The sequence below is a fragment of the Beta vulgaris genome, chromosome 6 (assembly GCF_026745355.1).
Source record: "Beta vulgaris subsp. vulgaris cultivar EL10 chromosome 6, EL10.2, whole genome shotgun sequence".
Lineage (NCBI taxonomy): Eukaryota > Viridiplantae > Streptophyta > Magnoliopsida > Caryophyllales > Amaranthaceae > Beta > Beta vulgaris.
The window spans coordinates 5,306,120-5,318,323 of NC_079207.1; the positions used below are offsets into that span (position 1 = coordinate 5,306,120).

A 12,204-nucleotide genomic window follows, 5' to 3' on the forward strand; every position below is an offset into this window, starting at 1 on the left:
CCAACGAAATTTAGCTAGCCAAAATAATAACTATGCCTAATAATGTTCAAATTTTATCTTTGTTTATGCCCAAAAAAGTAAGAATTTATGTTTTAACGAAAACGAGGCACCCATCGCGTGCATAAATTGCTAGTATATAAAGATACAAAGAAAAATTATGTATTTGCTATTTCCTGTGTCTTTTTATGATTACACTTTGAGTTTTAACATTATTCACAAATTTATGTTTGACTATCAAATAGCAACCTAGTTTGACAACGCAAATTTAGATAACGTTCGCACATTTACATTACAAACTTGAAAAGGTAAAGTATAACTATTAGTATAATAATGAAACGGGAGGACTGAGGAGTAGGATACTAGGAGTAGGGGTAACAATGATGCGAGTCGAGTTCGAGTTTGAGGTAGCACGACTCTACTCGTGAACATTTTGAGTCAAGTTTGAGTTGAACCGAGTTCACTCGAGTCGAGTTTTAACTGAGTTTTATCTGAGCTTTGATTGACTCGAGCTATGACAGAGTAAATTTCAAATAGCTTGCAAGTGTCTCACGTTAAAAGCAATAATCAGGTAACAAAGGTTAAATTTAAGTATTTTGCTATTGATAATTTGACATTCAAGCTTCCCACGAGTTTTCGAGTCGAGTATCGACTTGCTCAACTCAACTCAGCAACATCTCAAGTCGAGCCCGAGTTTGATTTAGCTTTGACTGAATTTTGATTAAGTCGATCTCGAATAGCTCGCAAGTTATCTCATCACATTGCCATGAATACAATGCAACCTAATTAGGAGAGAGAAGAGAACACATTATACCAATTTAGGAAATAGAGATGACTTAATGAAGTTAGGTGAGATGTGTTTAATGAGGAGTAATAGAGGGGTATTTTTGTCATTTTGCCACTTTTTTTTTTCCACTTTTGAAACGTACCAATATGGTAAGTGTTTCACTTATTATGGAACGGAGGAAGTACAATTTTTATCTTAGGGAAATATAATGAAGTATGAAAAAAGGGGAAGATTGAGAAAAATTGGTACAATCCTCACTATTATGTATCTTCTGTTATTTTTTTGCCCTTTTTTCACATTGATCCATTTCGTTTTGTTTTAATCACATTAACTTCCTTCTTATTTCTCGGTAATGTTATAATCAAATTTCTGAGGTCTAATCTCATAGAATTTCACAAATTCAACTAAAACTCTAAAAGCATAGTCCAGAAAAAAAAAATGCAACAAACACAAATCCACACAAAAAATTCAACCAAAACACAACACTTCATTCCAGATTTCCAATTACATACACAAGATCCAACATTCTAAATCCCCAAAATTACAAGATCGAAATTCCAAAATAAAACCTAAAAATTAAGCTCGTTCTCCTCGAATCCTCCTAGCAAGCTGAATATCTTTAGGCATAATCGTAACTCTCTTAGCATGAATCGCACACAAATTAGTATCCTCAAACAATCCAACAAGATAAGCTTCAGCAGCTTCTTGAAGAGCAGCAACAGCAGAGCTCTGAAATCGAAGATCAGTTTTAAAATCTTGCGCAATTTCTCTCACTAACCTCTGAAATGGAAGTTTCCTTATAAGAAGCTCAGTACTCTTCTGATACTTCCGAATCTCTCGCAATGCCACAGTTCCTGGCCGGAATCTATGGGGTTTTTTCACTCCTCCGGTCGCCGGAGCTGATTTACGAGCAGCTTTTGTTGCTAATTGCTTTCTTGGCGCTTTTCCTCCGGTTGATTTTCGCGCTGTTTGCTTTGTTCTCGCCATTGTTGTAAATTTTTTAAGCTTTTTTCTGTGTGATTTGTTTTTGTTTTTTGAGTGAGTGAATGAAGGTGGGTTTGGTGGTGGGAGTATTTAAAGGAATGAGCGGGAATTTCAAGGAAATGAAAGAGTTTGAGGAGATGAATTGAGAAGCGTTGGATTGAAAGTGTTTTTTTGATGAATGGTTATGAGGTTGTTTTGTGTTAAGTGATACGGATTGTGATCCGTGTTTTTACTTATTGGCCAATGGGAGTTAAGCGTTTTTTTTTTTTTTTTTTTTTTTGGTAATGGGCAAGTGGCTATGAGAAGTCAGTCATTAGAGGAATTGGTTATTGAAATTTGCAATTAACAAGATTTTCAAGACTCATAGTACCAATGCCCTTTGTAAAAAAAAAAAAAAAAAATAGTACCAATGAGTGCAAAAAAAAAAAAAAAAAGGAATTGAAGAAAAGGCTAAATTTCGCAATTAAGATTTAAGGTGGGATGATAGGTCAAGTTTGTAGGGATAATAAATGAGTTAAGAATTTTGCAAGCCAAATAGTAATTTATTTAGTATTTTTTTCGTCTCAAAATATAGTTCTCATTTTTATTTTTGGTATCTCAACATATAGTTTTCATTTTTATATTTAATTCCATATTTTTCTGTAATTTGTCTAGAAAAATCGTGTCCCATCATTTATTTGCTTCTTGAATTTTGTTTTTTCTTTTGTTTATTCAACCAAAATGTTACAATCAATGTTCTTTTACCAATTACCATTCTCTCTCCTAAAATCATCTTTTTTCATAAAACATTTATTTAAATAAGCAAAAAATCTTTACTAATCTCTTAGATTTTACTTGCACAAATTACCGTGAAAAAAGATAAATGGGAACTATATTTTGGCACGGAGGTAGTATATATAAGTTGAAAAATTCAGTTACAATTAGGAGTGTTTAAAAATAATGCGATAAAATAAATATTTGATTCGTTTTTTTGGGTTTGGATATTTCAGATCGGATATTCGAAATTTTCGGATCTGTTATGGATTAGAAATTTACATTTTCGAATATACTAAACCTATGAATATTTTTTTGGATATTTTCGGATATTCAAATCGAAAATATCTGCTTTCATAATAGGATCTCTAGAAAACATTCGGGTTCGTTACCAGATATTCGAATATCTGGTTGTTCGGTCCAAAACTCTTTTTCGAGCTTTTCATTTCAAAGGTCACGTGTTTGATACATTGCACTTACACATTAAAAAAAAAATAAGGAGTAGACATACACATAAACATATGGAAAAAGTTAACGGACGCCCCAAGAAAGCTAGATAAGAAATATATTGTTCCACTTAATTACTCATATTTATATAAAATAATATAATAATATAATCCCAATGCAATGCATTTAAATATTTTGCGTTGGAATTAAATGTTTTCCCCATTCCTATTGAAAAACATTAAATGATTTACGTTGGAATTATATATTATTCTCTTATTTTGCATAAATATACAAGTAATTAAGTAGAACAATATATTTCTTATCTAGCTCCCCGGGACGTCCGTAGCGGGATCGTAAACATATTTACATTAGAAATTTGAGAAGAGTGTCACGTGGCACATATGCTTTCTTTCGCACGCCTTTTAATATATTTGTATAGATGTGATATTATTTTGGGATTTGTAGAAACGAGAAATATATATATATATATAAGTCAAAACATGTTAGGTTTGGGTTGGAAATATCACTCATAACATAACTCATATTCAATTAATTAAATGAGTAAATCGTTAAAATATAATAATTAAATGATTTCAAAACATGATCAGATTTGTTAGGAAGTAGGATGTTGTAGTTTGATTAATGCGGAACAGAAAATCAATGAAATTGTAAAGGTGAGAAAACAATAAATATGAACAAACAAAGAACACAAGAATTTACATGGTTCGGTCAAATTTGACCTATGTCCACACGTGGGGGATTAGAGCTTCTTCACTATAATGGAGAAAAACAGAGAGAATAATACAATGCAAGGAGTCTTAAATTCTACAGGCTAAAAGTGTTTCATAAGTTGTGTTAATAATAATGAACACCAGGAAGCCCTTTTATAACATAAGGAACCCCGTACAGCCCCTAAAAGATAACTCAAAAACGAAAAAATACCGAAAAACGCGTGTAGCGCAAAAACCGGCACACCCGACTGGATCGGGCGAAATCCGCCCCATCGGTCCCGAGGCGAAATAGTTTCGCCAGTTTTTCGTAAAACAGTCATAACTTTCTCGTTTCTCAGCGGAATTGGGCATATGACCTATCGTTGGAAAGCTCTTTGAACAAACTATAACCTCCAATTTAAATCATATAAAAAACATATATAGATTGATAGATACATGCCTTCAAAGTCAGACTTATGTCATTCACAAGATTTCAAGTCATAAATAACAAGATTATATTGAGTTAGGTTTTATATGTGTAGGGTAAAATGTTATTAGTCGGCCTCCCAATCAAGTGAATCAAATCATTGCAGTTTGATTTGAGTCATGTCTTAAATCTTATAAAATCGAACAGCGAACATACTTATTAGAACTCAATGTCAAAGTCAAATAAGGAGGTTACTATTTTTAGTGGAACTAAAATTCCTAAACGTGAACCAATTATTTGCTCTTCATTTCAAGTTTGTACATATATGGAGTAACTATACAAGGTGCATGGGGGATGAATTTCCTACTTTTTATAGAATTGGATGCTTAAAGAGGCCATGAAAATGAGACTTATCCAACAAATTTGTATTCTTTAAATTAATGGGGAATAAATTTCGACGCATTTATTCTTCCTACTTTAAAGCTAACATAATACCACTTATACAGGCATACTTTATAGTTATATAAGAGGTAAATCATTTTACTTCATTTTTACTACTTCTCAATATACAATGGCAAACGCGCAATTGCACATTGTGGATTGTGAATATCTGAAACAAATTGAGGGAGCTCGTCGAGATCTTCATGATCTGCTGCTGAACAACAAGCAATTTGCTCCTATCGTGCTTCGCTTAGCGTAATATTTCTTCTTCAATTTACCTTATACCTCTGAAATTTTCCGTGATTTTGAAATCATATATTTTGTGATTGAAATGTTTCTGAATTACCATAGTACAATAAGACAAATAGGTTTGATTTGATTTATTATTGAATTTTCGCACTCCTTGATAGAGAATTCGATAACCATATAAATATTTATGTCCTAAAACATCTACTTTGAGGTTAAAATTTCATAGTTTATTCATTACCACTTGAGAGTTGAAAAGGTAGTATTGAGTATGACAATGAAAATCTACAAAAAAAAAATACATGCTCTGAGATGAAATTCCTTTTTTTTTTTTTACATCAGAGACGAAATTCATTACTATGAATTTGATATGAAATTTCCTTAAAAAATTACGCTAAAATTCATTATGATTGTGAGCATTGATTACCACTTACTAAATGTTCCCTTAATATTTATTTCTTCTATCTTTTTCTTTGGATTGAAAAACAATAGACGTATGATATAAATAATATGAGGAGAAGTAGTAGCTCAGTGGAGTACCACCCCGAATTCCAGGGCATTGACCAGGGTTCGAATCTTTATCTAGTAGCCTAGTAGGGGTTGGTATTCGTACGAATTATTTTTCCTAATAAAAACAATGATATAAATACTCCTAAAAATAAATAAATACTTTGTTGGGTAAATATAATGTTTTTCTAATTGATCGATCAACATAATTAGGCCGTGCGTGGCCTTTTTGGTTTTGGTGTTGTAGATTTCACGATGCAGGTACTTATGACGCCAACGCGAAGACAGGGGGTCCAAATGGTTCCATTAGAAATGAGTTGAGCAACCCTCCTAACAATGGTATCAAAAATGCTATTGATTTTTGCGGTGAGCCTAACAATTTAATTCTTCGATCTACTAGCGTTTTGCATACCTTTCCTTTCTCTGTTTTTGTTTGTGCATGCAGTTGTGCTTGTGTGTTGAGGTGTTGACCTTAAATTTTACTTATCGGCTTGTGGCTTTCTGTTGTCTAGAGCAAGTGAAGACTAAACACCCCAAGGTTACTTATGCTGACCTTTATCAGGTGAAATTTCTTAATTACTATAATTAGATGATGAATTCACTCAATTTTTACTCCATCTTTCGTCTAATCAAGCAGTTGTCATATTGTCCTAATTTCTCAAAAATAAACTTAACGTGTTCTATAAGAAGAGTCATTATAATTTATAACAGTTGAACTATTATTTATGTCCTCATCTAAGTAATAATTTGTATATCGATCCAGGTGATGTCTTTGGTCAATCACAATAAACAAATATGTCATTATTTATAAATTTTTATAATTCATTTATGTTACTTTTCGTATCTTTTGTCTGGTGAGAAATTGAAAAATTGACGTCATGACATAACAAGTAAAAAAACTTAGAGGTTTGAGTTTGAAAATAATAGCTAGAAGGAATTGAAGTAAGAGAGTAGTAGTCTCCTGTTAGTACCATAATAAGAATGGTAGAGATGTGAATACTTATCTTTTGAGTTAAGTATAATTATTATAAAACTTTATCATATTTATTTGGAGCAGTAGAGTATAAAGTTGTTATAGTGTATTGATATAGCTAATTCCTATTTTCATTTCAAAGGTCATATCTTAGACAGTTAAGCAATGTTTATATATTTTTTTTAAGTATCACGTGACATATAAGCTTCCTTAAGAACGTTTTTTCATATCCTTGTATAGATTTATTGCAAAACATAATCATAAACTTTTTTCAGACATCTTCATATATATATATATATATATATTATATATATTATATATATATATATATATATAAAATATATATATTATATATATATATATATATACTAGCCTTCATATGCACGCGATGCGTGCGTTAATTTCAAAATTTGCTATTCTATTAGATACTCCATTCGTACTTTATTTATGATTAAACTTCAATATGAAAAATTCAACAGTTAGATGAATTTAGATATATTAATTCGCTAATGTAAAAAAATAAAAAAGGTTGTGAGTGATTGTTAACATTAATTTTTGTGAATGATATTGAACAGAAAGAACAAAAATAATGAGTTGGTTTAACTGAATTAAAGAGTATCAAAGGTAGTGAATGTTCAGACTTTTCATATGCACGTTAAGTATGCCATTTTTTTTATAAGGTATAAATATTTTGTCCATTTAATTTTTGATTGAAGTATTTGATGCATATACCATTTTAAACTTGTTTTAAATGGCAAGTTGGAATGAGAATTTTTAAATGATTTGCTTTTGTAATTTTTTTCATTCCATTAATTAGATCATTAAGGGTATTTTAGTCACTTCAAAAGAGGACACCACACCTCCTCCCTTGGCTTATATAATAGATATATATATATATATATAAAGATTTATTAATATTATTGTTACTTCAACATTTGTTGTTGCAGCTTGCGGGTGTAGTTGCGGTTCAAGTTACCGGAGGCCCTTTTATTCCCTTTATCCCGGGTCGACCAGTAAGTGGAGCATATATGCAATACCCACTTAATTATAATGGATGCTCATATAGTAGACCTTCTTCTTCTGTATAACTTTTGACTATATAATATATTATTGTGACTGTTCCAAAATTAGGATGCCCCGGATCAACAAGACAGTGGAGCTCTTCCAAACCCCAATGGAGGTACATAATATCACTATCCATCACCTTTATACTAGTGATAGTAATTCATACACGTACCATATATATATATATATATATATATATATATATATATATATATATATATATATATATATATATACTTTTTTCGTAACAAAATAAATGTTACACTTGACAAGACTAGGTAGGGGTGTTAATGAGTCAAGTCTACTTATGAACTATTCGAGCCTAGCTTGGTCAAAGCCAGGTCGAGGGGGTTCGGGTCGAGCTTGAGTTTAGCTCAATATTATTCTAACGAGCCAAACTCGATTTAGCCTTGGCTTGCATTGGCTCGAAAGTTTGTGAACAAAAACATTTTTTTTTGTCTATAAAATTTTGCTACCCTAGTTATATATACTTATTATTTGATCTTGTCTCATATTAGTTTGGAGATCAAAAGTTTTATTCTATGTTCTTTATAAAAGGAACAAAAAATATTTTATACTCTCATTGGTTGTTGGAAAATATTTATAAAACCTTTTGTTTCTTATAATATTAAAGGCTATTTCATAAAGTCTCACATTGATTGGAGAATGAAACAGAAAGTTTTTGTTCTATATAAAGGATTACTCTAAATACCTAACTAAAGATATATAAACCGGCTCGAGTTCGAGTCGAGCATTAAGTCAAGCCAAGCTCGCCGTATTCGACGATCTCGAACTCAAGTCCAGTCGAGCACATATTTAATTTTTTTTTGAGCTAGGGCCGAGCCGACATTTTCAAGTTCAACGAGTTTCAAGCTCGATCAAGAAGAGTCGGGCTTTACCCATTTTCAAGCCAAGCAAGCTGAGTCTGCCCAAGCTCGATTTCAATTCGACTTGTTAACACATCACACCTAGACAAGACTAAAGAGGATTTCATCATTTTCATATGCAATAAGGGAAATAGCTCCTTAACCTTAAATGAACATATATATCTCTATCCAATTTGATCCGAACAAAATTTGGATTTTAATTTTCCAATCCGAATCCAAACCAATTAGAGTTTGAATCCGATCCAATCCAATCCGAATTTTCATATTCTAGATTTGATCCAATTCGAAAATTCGATTTTTTAGAACTTCGTTTTTCGATGAAATAAATTAAGCACAACAACAACCTTAGATTTAGGAAATGAGGAATTAAGTGCTGTTACGATTTTAGGGGAAGGGTTGAAGTGATACGTCTACTGGAATATGGACTAGGCTTCTTTTATAAAAAAGTTCAGTTAATCACTTAAGTCAAATCCAGATGCATAATACAAGACATATTACTATATATTTGGTTATATTGGATTTTCAGATCTAATTACCCTCAATCCAATGCGATCCGAAAATCTAATTTTTCAAAAAATTTCAATCTTTGATCCAATCCGAACACAGTTCGAATCCGATCCAAATTACTAATTCGGATTGAATTGGATTGGATTTTGAATTTCATCTAAATAACTTTCATCCCTAAAACAAAGCCACAACAATGTAAGATATGCAAATACAAATACCCCTGACATTGCGTAGATCACTCACTAATTTTGTTAGAATCGCATAATCATTTCTGTTAATAACAACTAACAATCTAACAATTGGCTTTATCCAACATCTATCTTTATAAATAGCTATTGCATTAGCTGACTAAAACAACCATAAGAAAAAACTAATGAGCTAATATTACAAAATAGTCAAACAGATCAAGTGACTACTCTTGTCTAACAGTAACTGTTGATTGCTTATTTTTTCCCAATATAAAGTTTATCTATCAGAATTGCTATATGTTTATGTATGTGTATGTTTATTTAGATGGCCAGCATCTCAGAGATATATTTTATCGAATGGGCTTGAACGATAAGGATATCGTGGCTCTATCAGGGGCTCACTCACTGGTAGGCTACTTTCTATTTACTCCAATGTAGTATTAGTCGAATACTTACTCCCTCCATTCCAAAATATAGTTCTCATTTCTATTTTGGGAGTCAAAATTTAAAATCTTTGATAAAATATTCTCATTAATGTATACAAGAAAAATATTCATAGGGGTTTTGTTGATTCGTCTCAAAGTGTACATTCATAATATCAATTTTTTTTATATTTTGTACTAATACGAAATAGAAGATATAATAGGTCAAAGATACGTCTCGGAAACTGTGCAAAAAGAAATGGGAACTATATTTTGAGATGGAGGGAGTATAAGATTTTTCATCTTTCATGGAAAGAAATGACCATTGGTATTTTATATTCTGGTTATCTTAAACCTTGATTATGTACCTAAACTTTCAGGGTCGAGCACACCAAGATAGAACACCTGGCTTTGATGGCCCCTTCACTGAAGATCCCTTGAAATTTGACAATTCCTATTTTGTGTGAGATTATATATATTTTTATTCATATCATCAGATTACTGAGTTTAGTAATAATGTACATATGTTATTTCTATTCTACTCCCTCCGTTTTTTTTACTTGCTACATTGGAAAATATTTGAATAATCTTTAAGGTTGCCAACCTTCTTAGACACATTAGAATAAAGTATTGCTATGTATGTAATAAATGAGGAGAGAAGAGATATAAAAATAATGTTTTAATGTATTTCTAACTAATGAAAATTCTATAGTAAGAGGGTTGACAACCCTTAGAGTCACTCAGTCAATCTCCTGTTATGTTTAATAATGCACAACAATTAAGGCAATGTCACTTTCAAACTTTTAGAATGGTACCTTTTGAGCCATTTAATGTAAAATAATAGAGAAAGGGGAAAAATTAGTATTTTTTGGTAGAAAAAAAGAAAAACAATTATAATAGTAATACTTTATGTTGGGCCAAGTACCTCAAATAAGAAAATGTAGCAAGTAAAAAGAAATACTCATATATGAAAAATGTAGCAAGTAAGAATAAACGGAGAAAATATAAGTCAAAGATGTACTAAGAAAAAAACGAAGAAAATTATTTAATTAAGTCCTATGAGATTTAAACCCTAACTTATAAACAATAGTGTTTCTTAAGGGGGAAAAAAATCTCATTACTCTACCACCTCAACCTTTATACAAAATTTCTATCTTTTTTTTAAGTATGGAGAAACCTTGACAAGTTGAAGGAATAGAGTGAATCCCAGATCCCTACATACCCAAGGTGACGATTGATCCCAAGACCTTTTGAAATTGGAAGAAATAATAATGCTTAACCACTACTGTAAACTATCATTTACACCATCAATGTGAAAAACTCAGAAATAGCAAATTCATCAACGGAGTCAGTTTGCATAGTGTTTAATTTCAAATTGCTATCTTGCATTTCATATTATAACAAATATCGAGATTAAACTCCTTTATTATTACATTTTTTTTTATCAGAGAGCTGATGAAGGGTGATACTCCTGGACTGGTAAAGTTCCCTACAGACAAAGTTCTTTTGGAGGACCCTGCTTTTCGTCAATTTGCTGAACTGTATGCCAAGGTAAAAAATTCTTCGATTTCCTATACTTTTAACATTTTATAGTTGGCACATTTTTATGTATGTGTGATGTCTTGTAAACAAAAAGTTGTAATATATCTAATTTGTAAAATTCTTCGACCTTCTTTACTTTTAACAAGTTAAATGTTTTAGCAAAGCCCCCCATGGTGCTCCGCGAGCACCTGTTTGCACAATTTATATTGACACTTTTTACATTTTGCTCATTCAAGCAAATTAAAATATGTGACGGATGTGAAAAAAAATGTTTTGAAGCACATAGTTATATGTACATGTTCAAGAGCATTTAAGAATTAATAAGCAATGGTCTAGACTTCTAGTATATGTAATAATTAGGTAACATTGTGAATACTACTAGCTAGAATACTAGACTAGTGGTTCTTGTACGTAGAACTCCTACTAGTTTAGTGGTACTTGTAAAAATCCTACTTTAATTAGTGTCTTCAAGGATACATGAAGTATTATTATTCTATTTGTATGGTCTCCAAAATTTGGTTTAGTTGATCATGACGAATTCGATTGAATAGGGTCATTTTTCTTATTATCGCCGAATAAAAGTGAGGGACATGGTGCTTCATAAGGAAAGGAAGTGTGTTTTGTAAAATTTTGAACTTTAATCATCAAAGTTCCTTCAAAGCTAAATATTAATTGTACTTAAAGTTATTTGCGCCAATAACACCTTGCATAAATTGTGATATCTCAATGATTCTCTTATTAATTAAAATGGCAGGATGAAAAGGTGTTCTTCGCAGATTATGCACAATCGCAAAAGAAACTATCGGAGCTCGGGTTTAACGCACCACGTTGAACTATCAACGGTTGAAGTGCATGCATGGCAACCAGACTGATTTGTATTGTGTACAATGCATATTCCTATGGAGCTGGTACTATGTGTACTTATTTATCTTGAAGTCATATTTGGGATTAAACTATATAAATTCCGGAGTTGTAATAGTATTATGTACTATATCTAGAAGTCTGTCGAGGATAACGTAGTTATCCTAGTTGATAGAATATGTTATCCTTAACAAAGTGCTAATAATGGGGATTTGTGTGTCGGAGATGATTCACTTAATGGAATAGTGCAATCCCCACCTTAATATACCGATGTATGCATATATGAACCTATAAAATTGTAGCCTGTGATAATACAACACGTACTAATCATTGACTAAAGAATACTACAAATTGATTGCAATGCTTGGCATCATGCACTTATTTTTTTAAGAAGTTGATAAGATGAAGTACACTACTAAACTGGTACCTCCCACAAGTATAACCAACTAAATTTGCAGGT

At 31.6% G+C, this 12,204-nt stretch overlaps 2 protein-coding genes across 2 annotated transcripts; one reads left to right on the plus strand and one right to left on the minus strand.

Moving 5' to 3' along the window:
* Window positions 1–1,251: 1,251 nt before the first annotated feature.
* LOC104895171 (histone H3.2) lies at window positions 1,252–1,845 on the minus strand. The gene has a single exon (XM_010681601.4). The coding sequence runs from the start codon at window positions 1,769–1,771 to the stop codon at window positions 1,361–1,363; it is 411 nt and encodes a 136-aa protein (XP_010679903.1). The 5' UTR covers window positions 1,772–1,845; the 3' UTR covers window positions 1,252–1,360.
* A 2,795-nt stretch (window positions 1,846–4,640) lies between these two features.
* LOC104895313 (L-ascorbate peroxidase 3) lies at window positions 4,641–11,982 on the plus strand. The gene is made up of 9 exons (XM_048646138.2): window positions 4,641–4,801; window positions 5,547–5,665; window positions 5,812–5,861; window positions 7,220–7,285; window positions 7,404–7,452; window positions 9,245–9,327; window positions 9,722–9,804; window positions 10,790–10,892; window positions 11,638–11,982. The coding sequence occupies exons 1-9, from the start codon at window positions 4,677–4,679 to the stop codon at window positions 11,713–11,715; spliced, it is 756 nt and encodes a 251-aa protein (XP_048502095.1). The 5' UTR covers window positions 4,641–4,676; the 3' UTR covers window positions 11,716–11,982.
* Window positions 11,983–12,204: the final 222 nt, after the last annotated feature.

Coding starts and splice junctions, on each gene's coding strand:
- LOC104895171 (XM_010681601.4), bottom strand. CDS start 1,771: ATGGCGAGAACAAAGCAAACAGCGCGAAAATCAACCGGAGGAAAAGCG.
- LOC104895313 (XM_048646138.2), top strand. CDS start 4,677: ATGGCAAACGCGCAATTGCACATTGTGGATTGTGAATATCTGAAACAA. Junction 4,802..5,546: donor CCTATCGTGCTTCGCTTAGC/GTAATATTTCTT, acceptor TTGGTGTTGTAG/ATTTCACGATGCAGGTACTT. Junction 10,893..11,637: donor TTGCTGAACTGTATGCCAAG/GTAAAAAATTCT, acceptor TTAAAATGGCAG/GATGAAAAGGTGTTCTTCGC.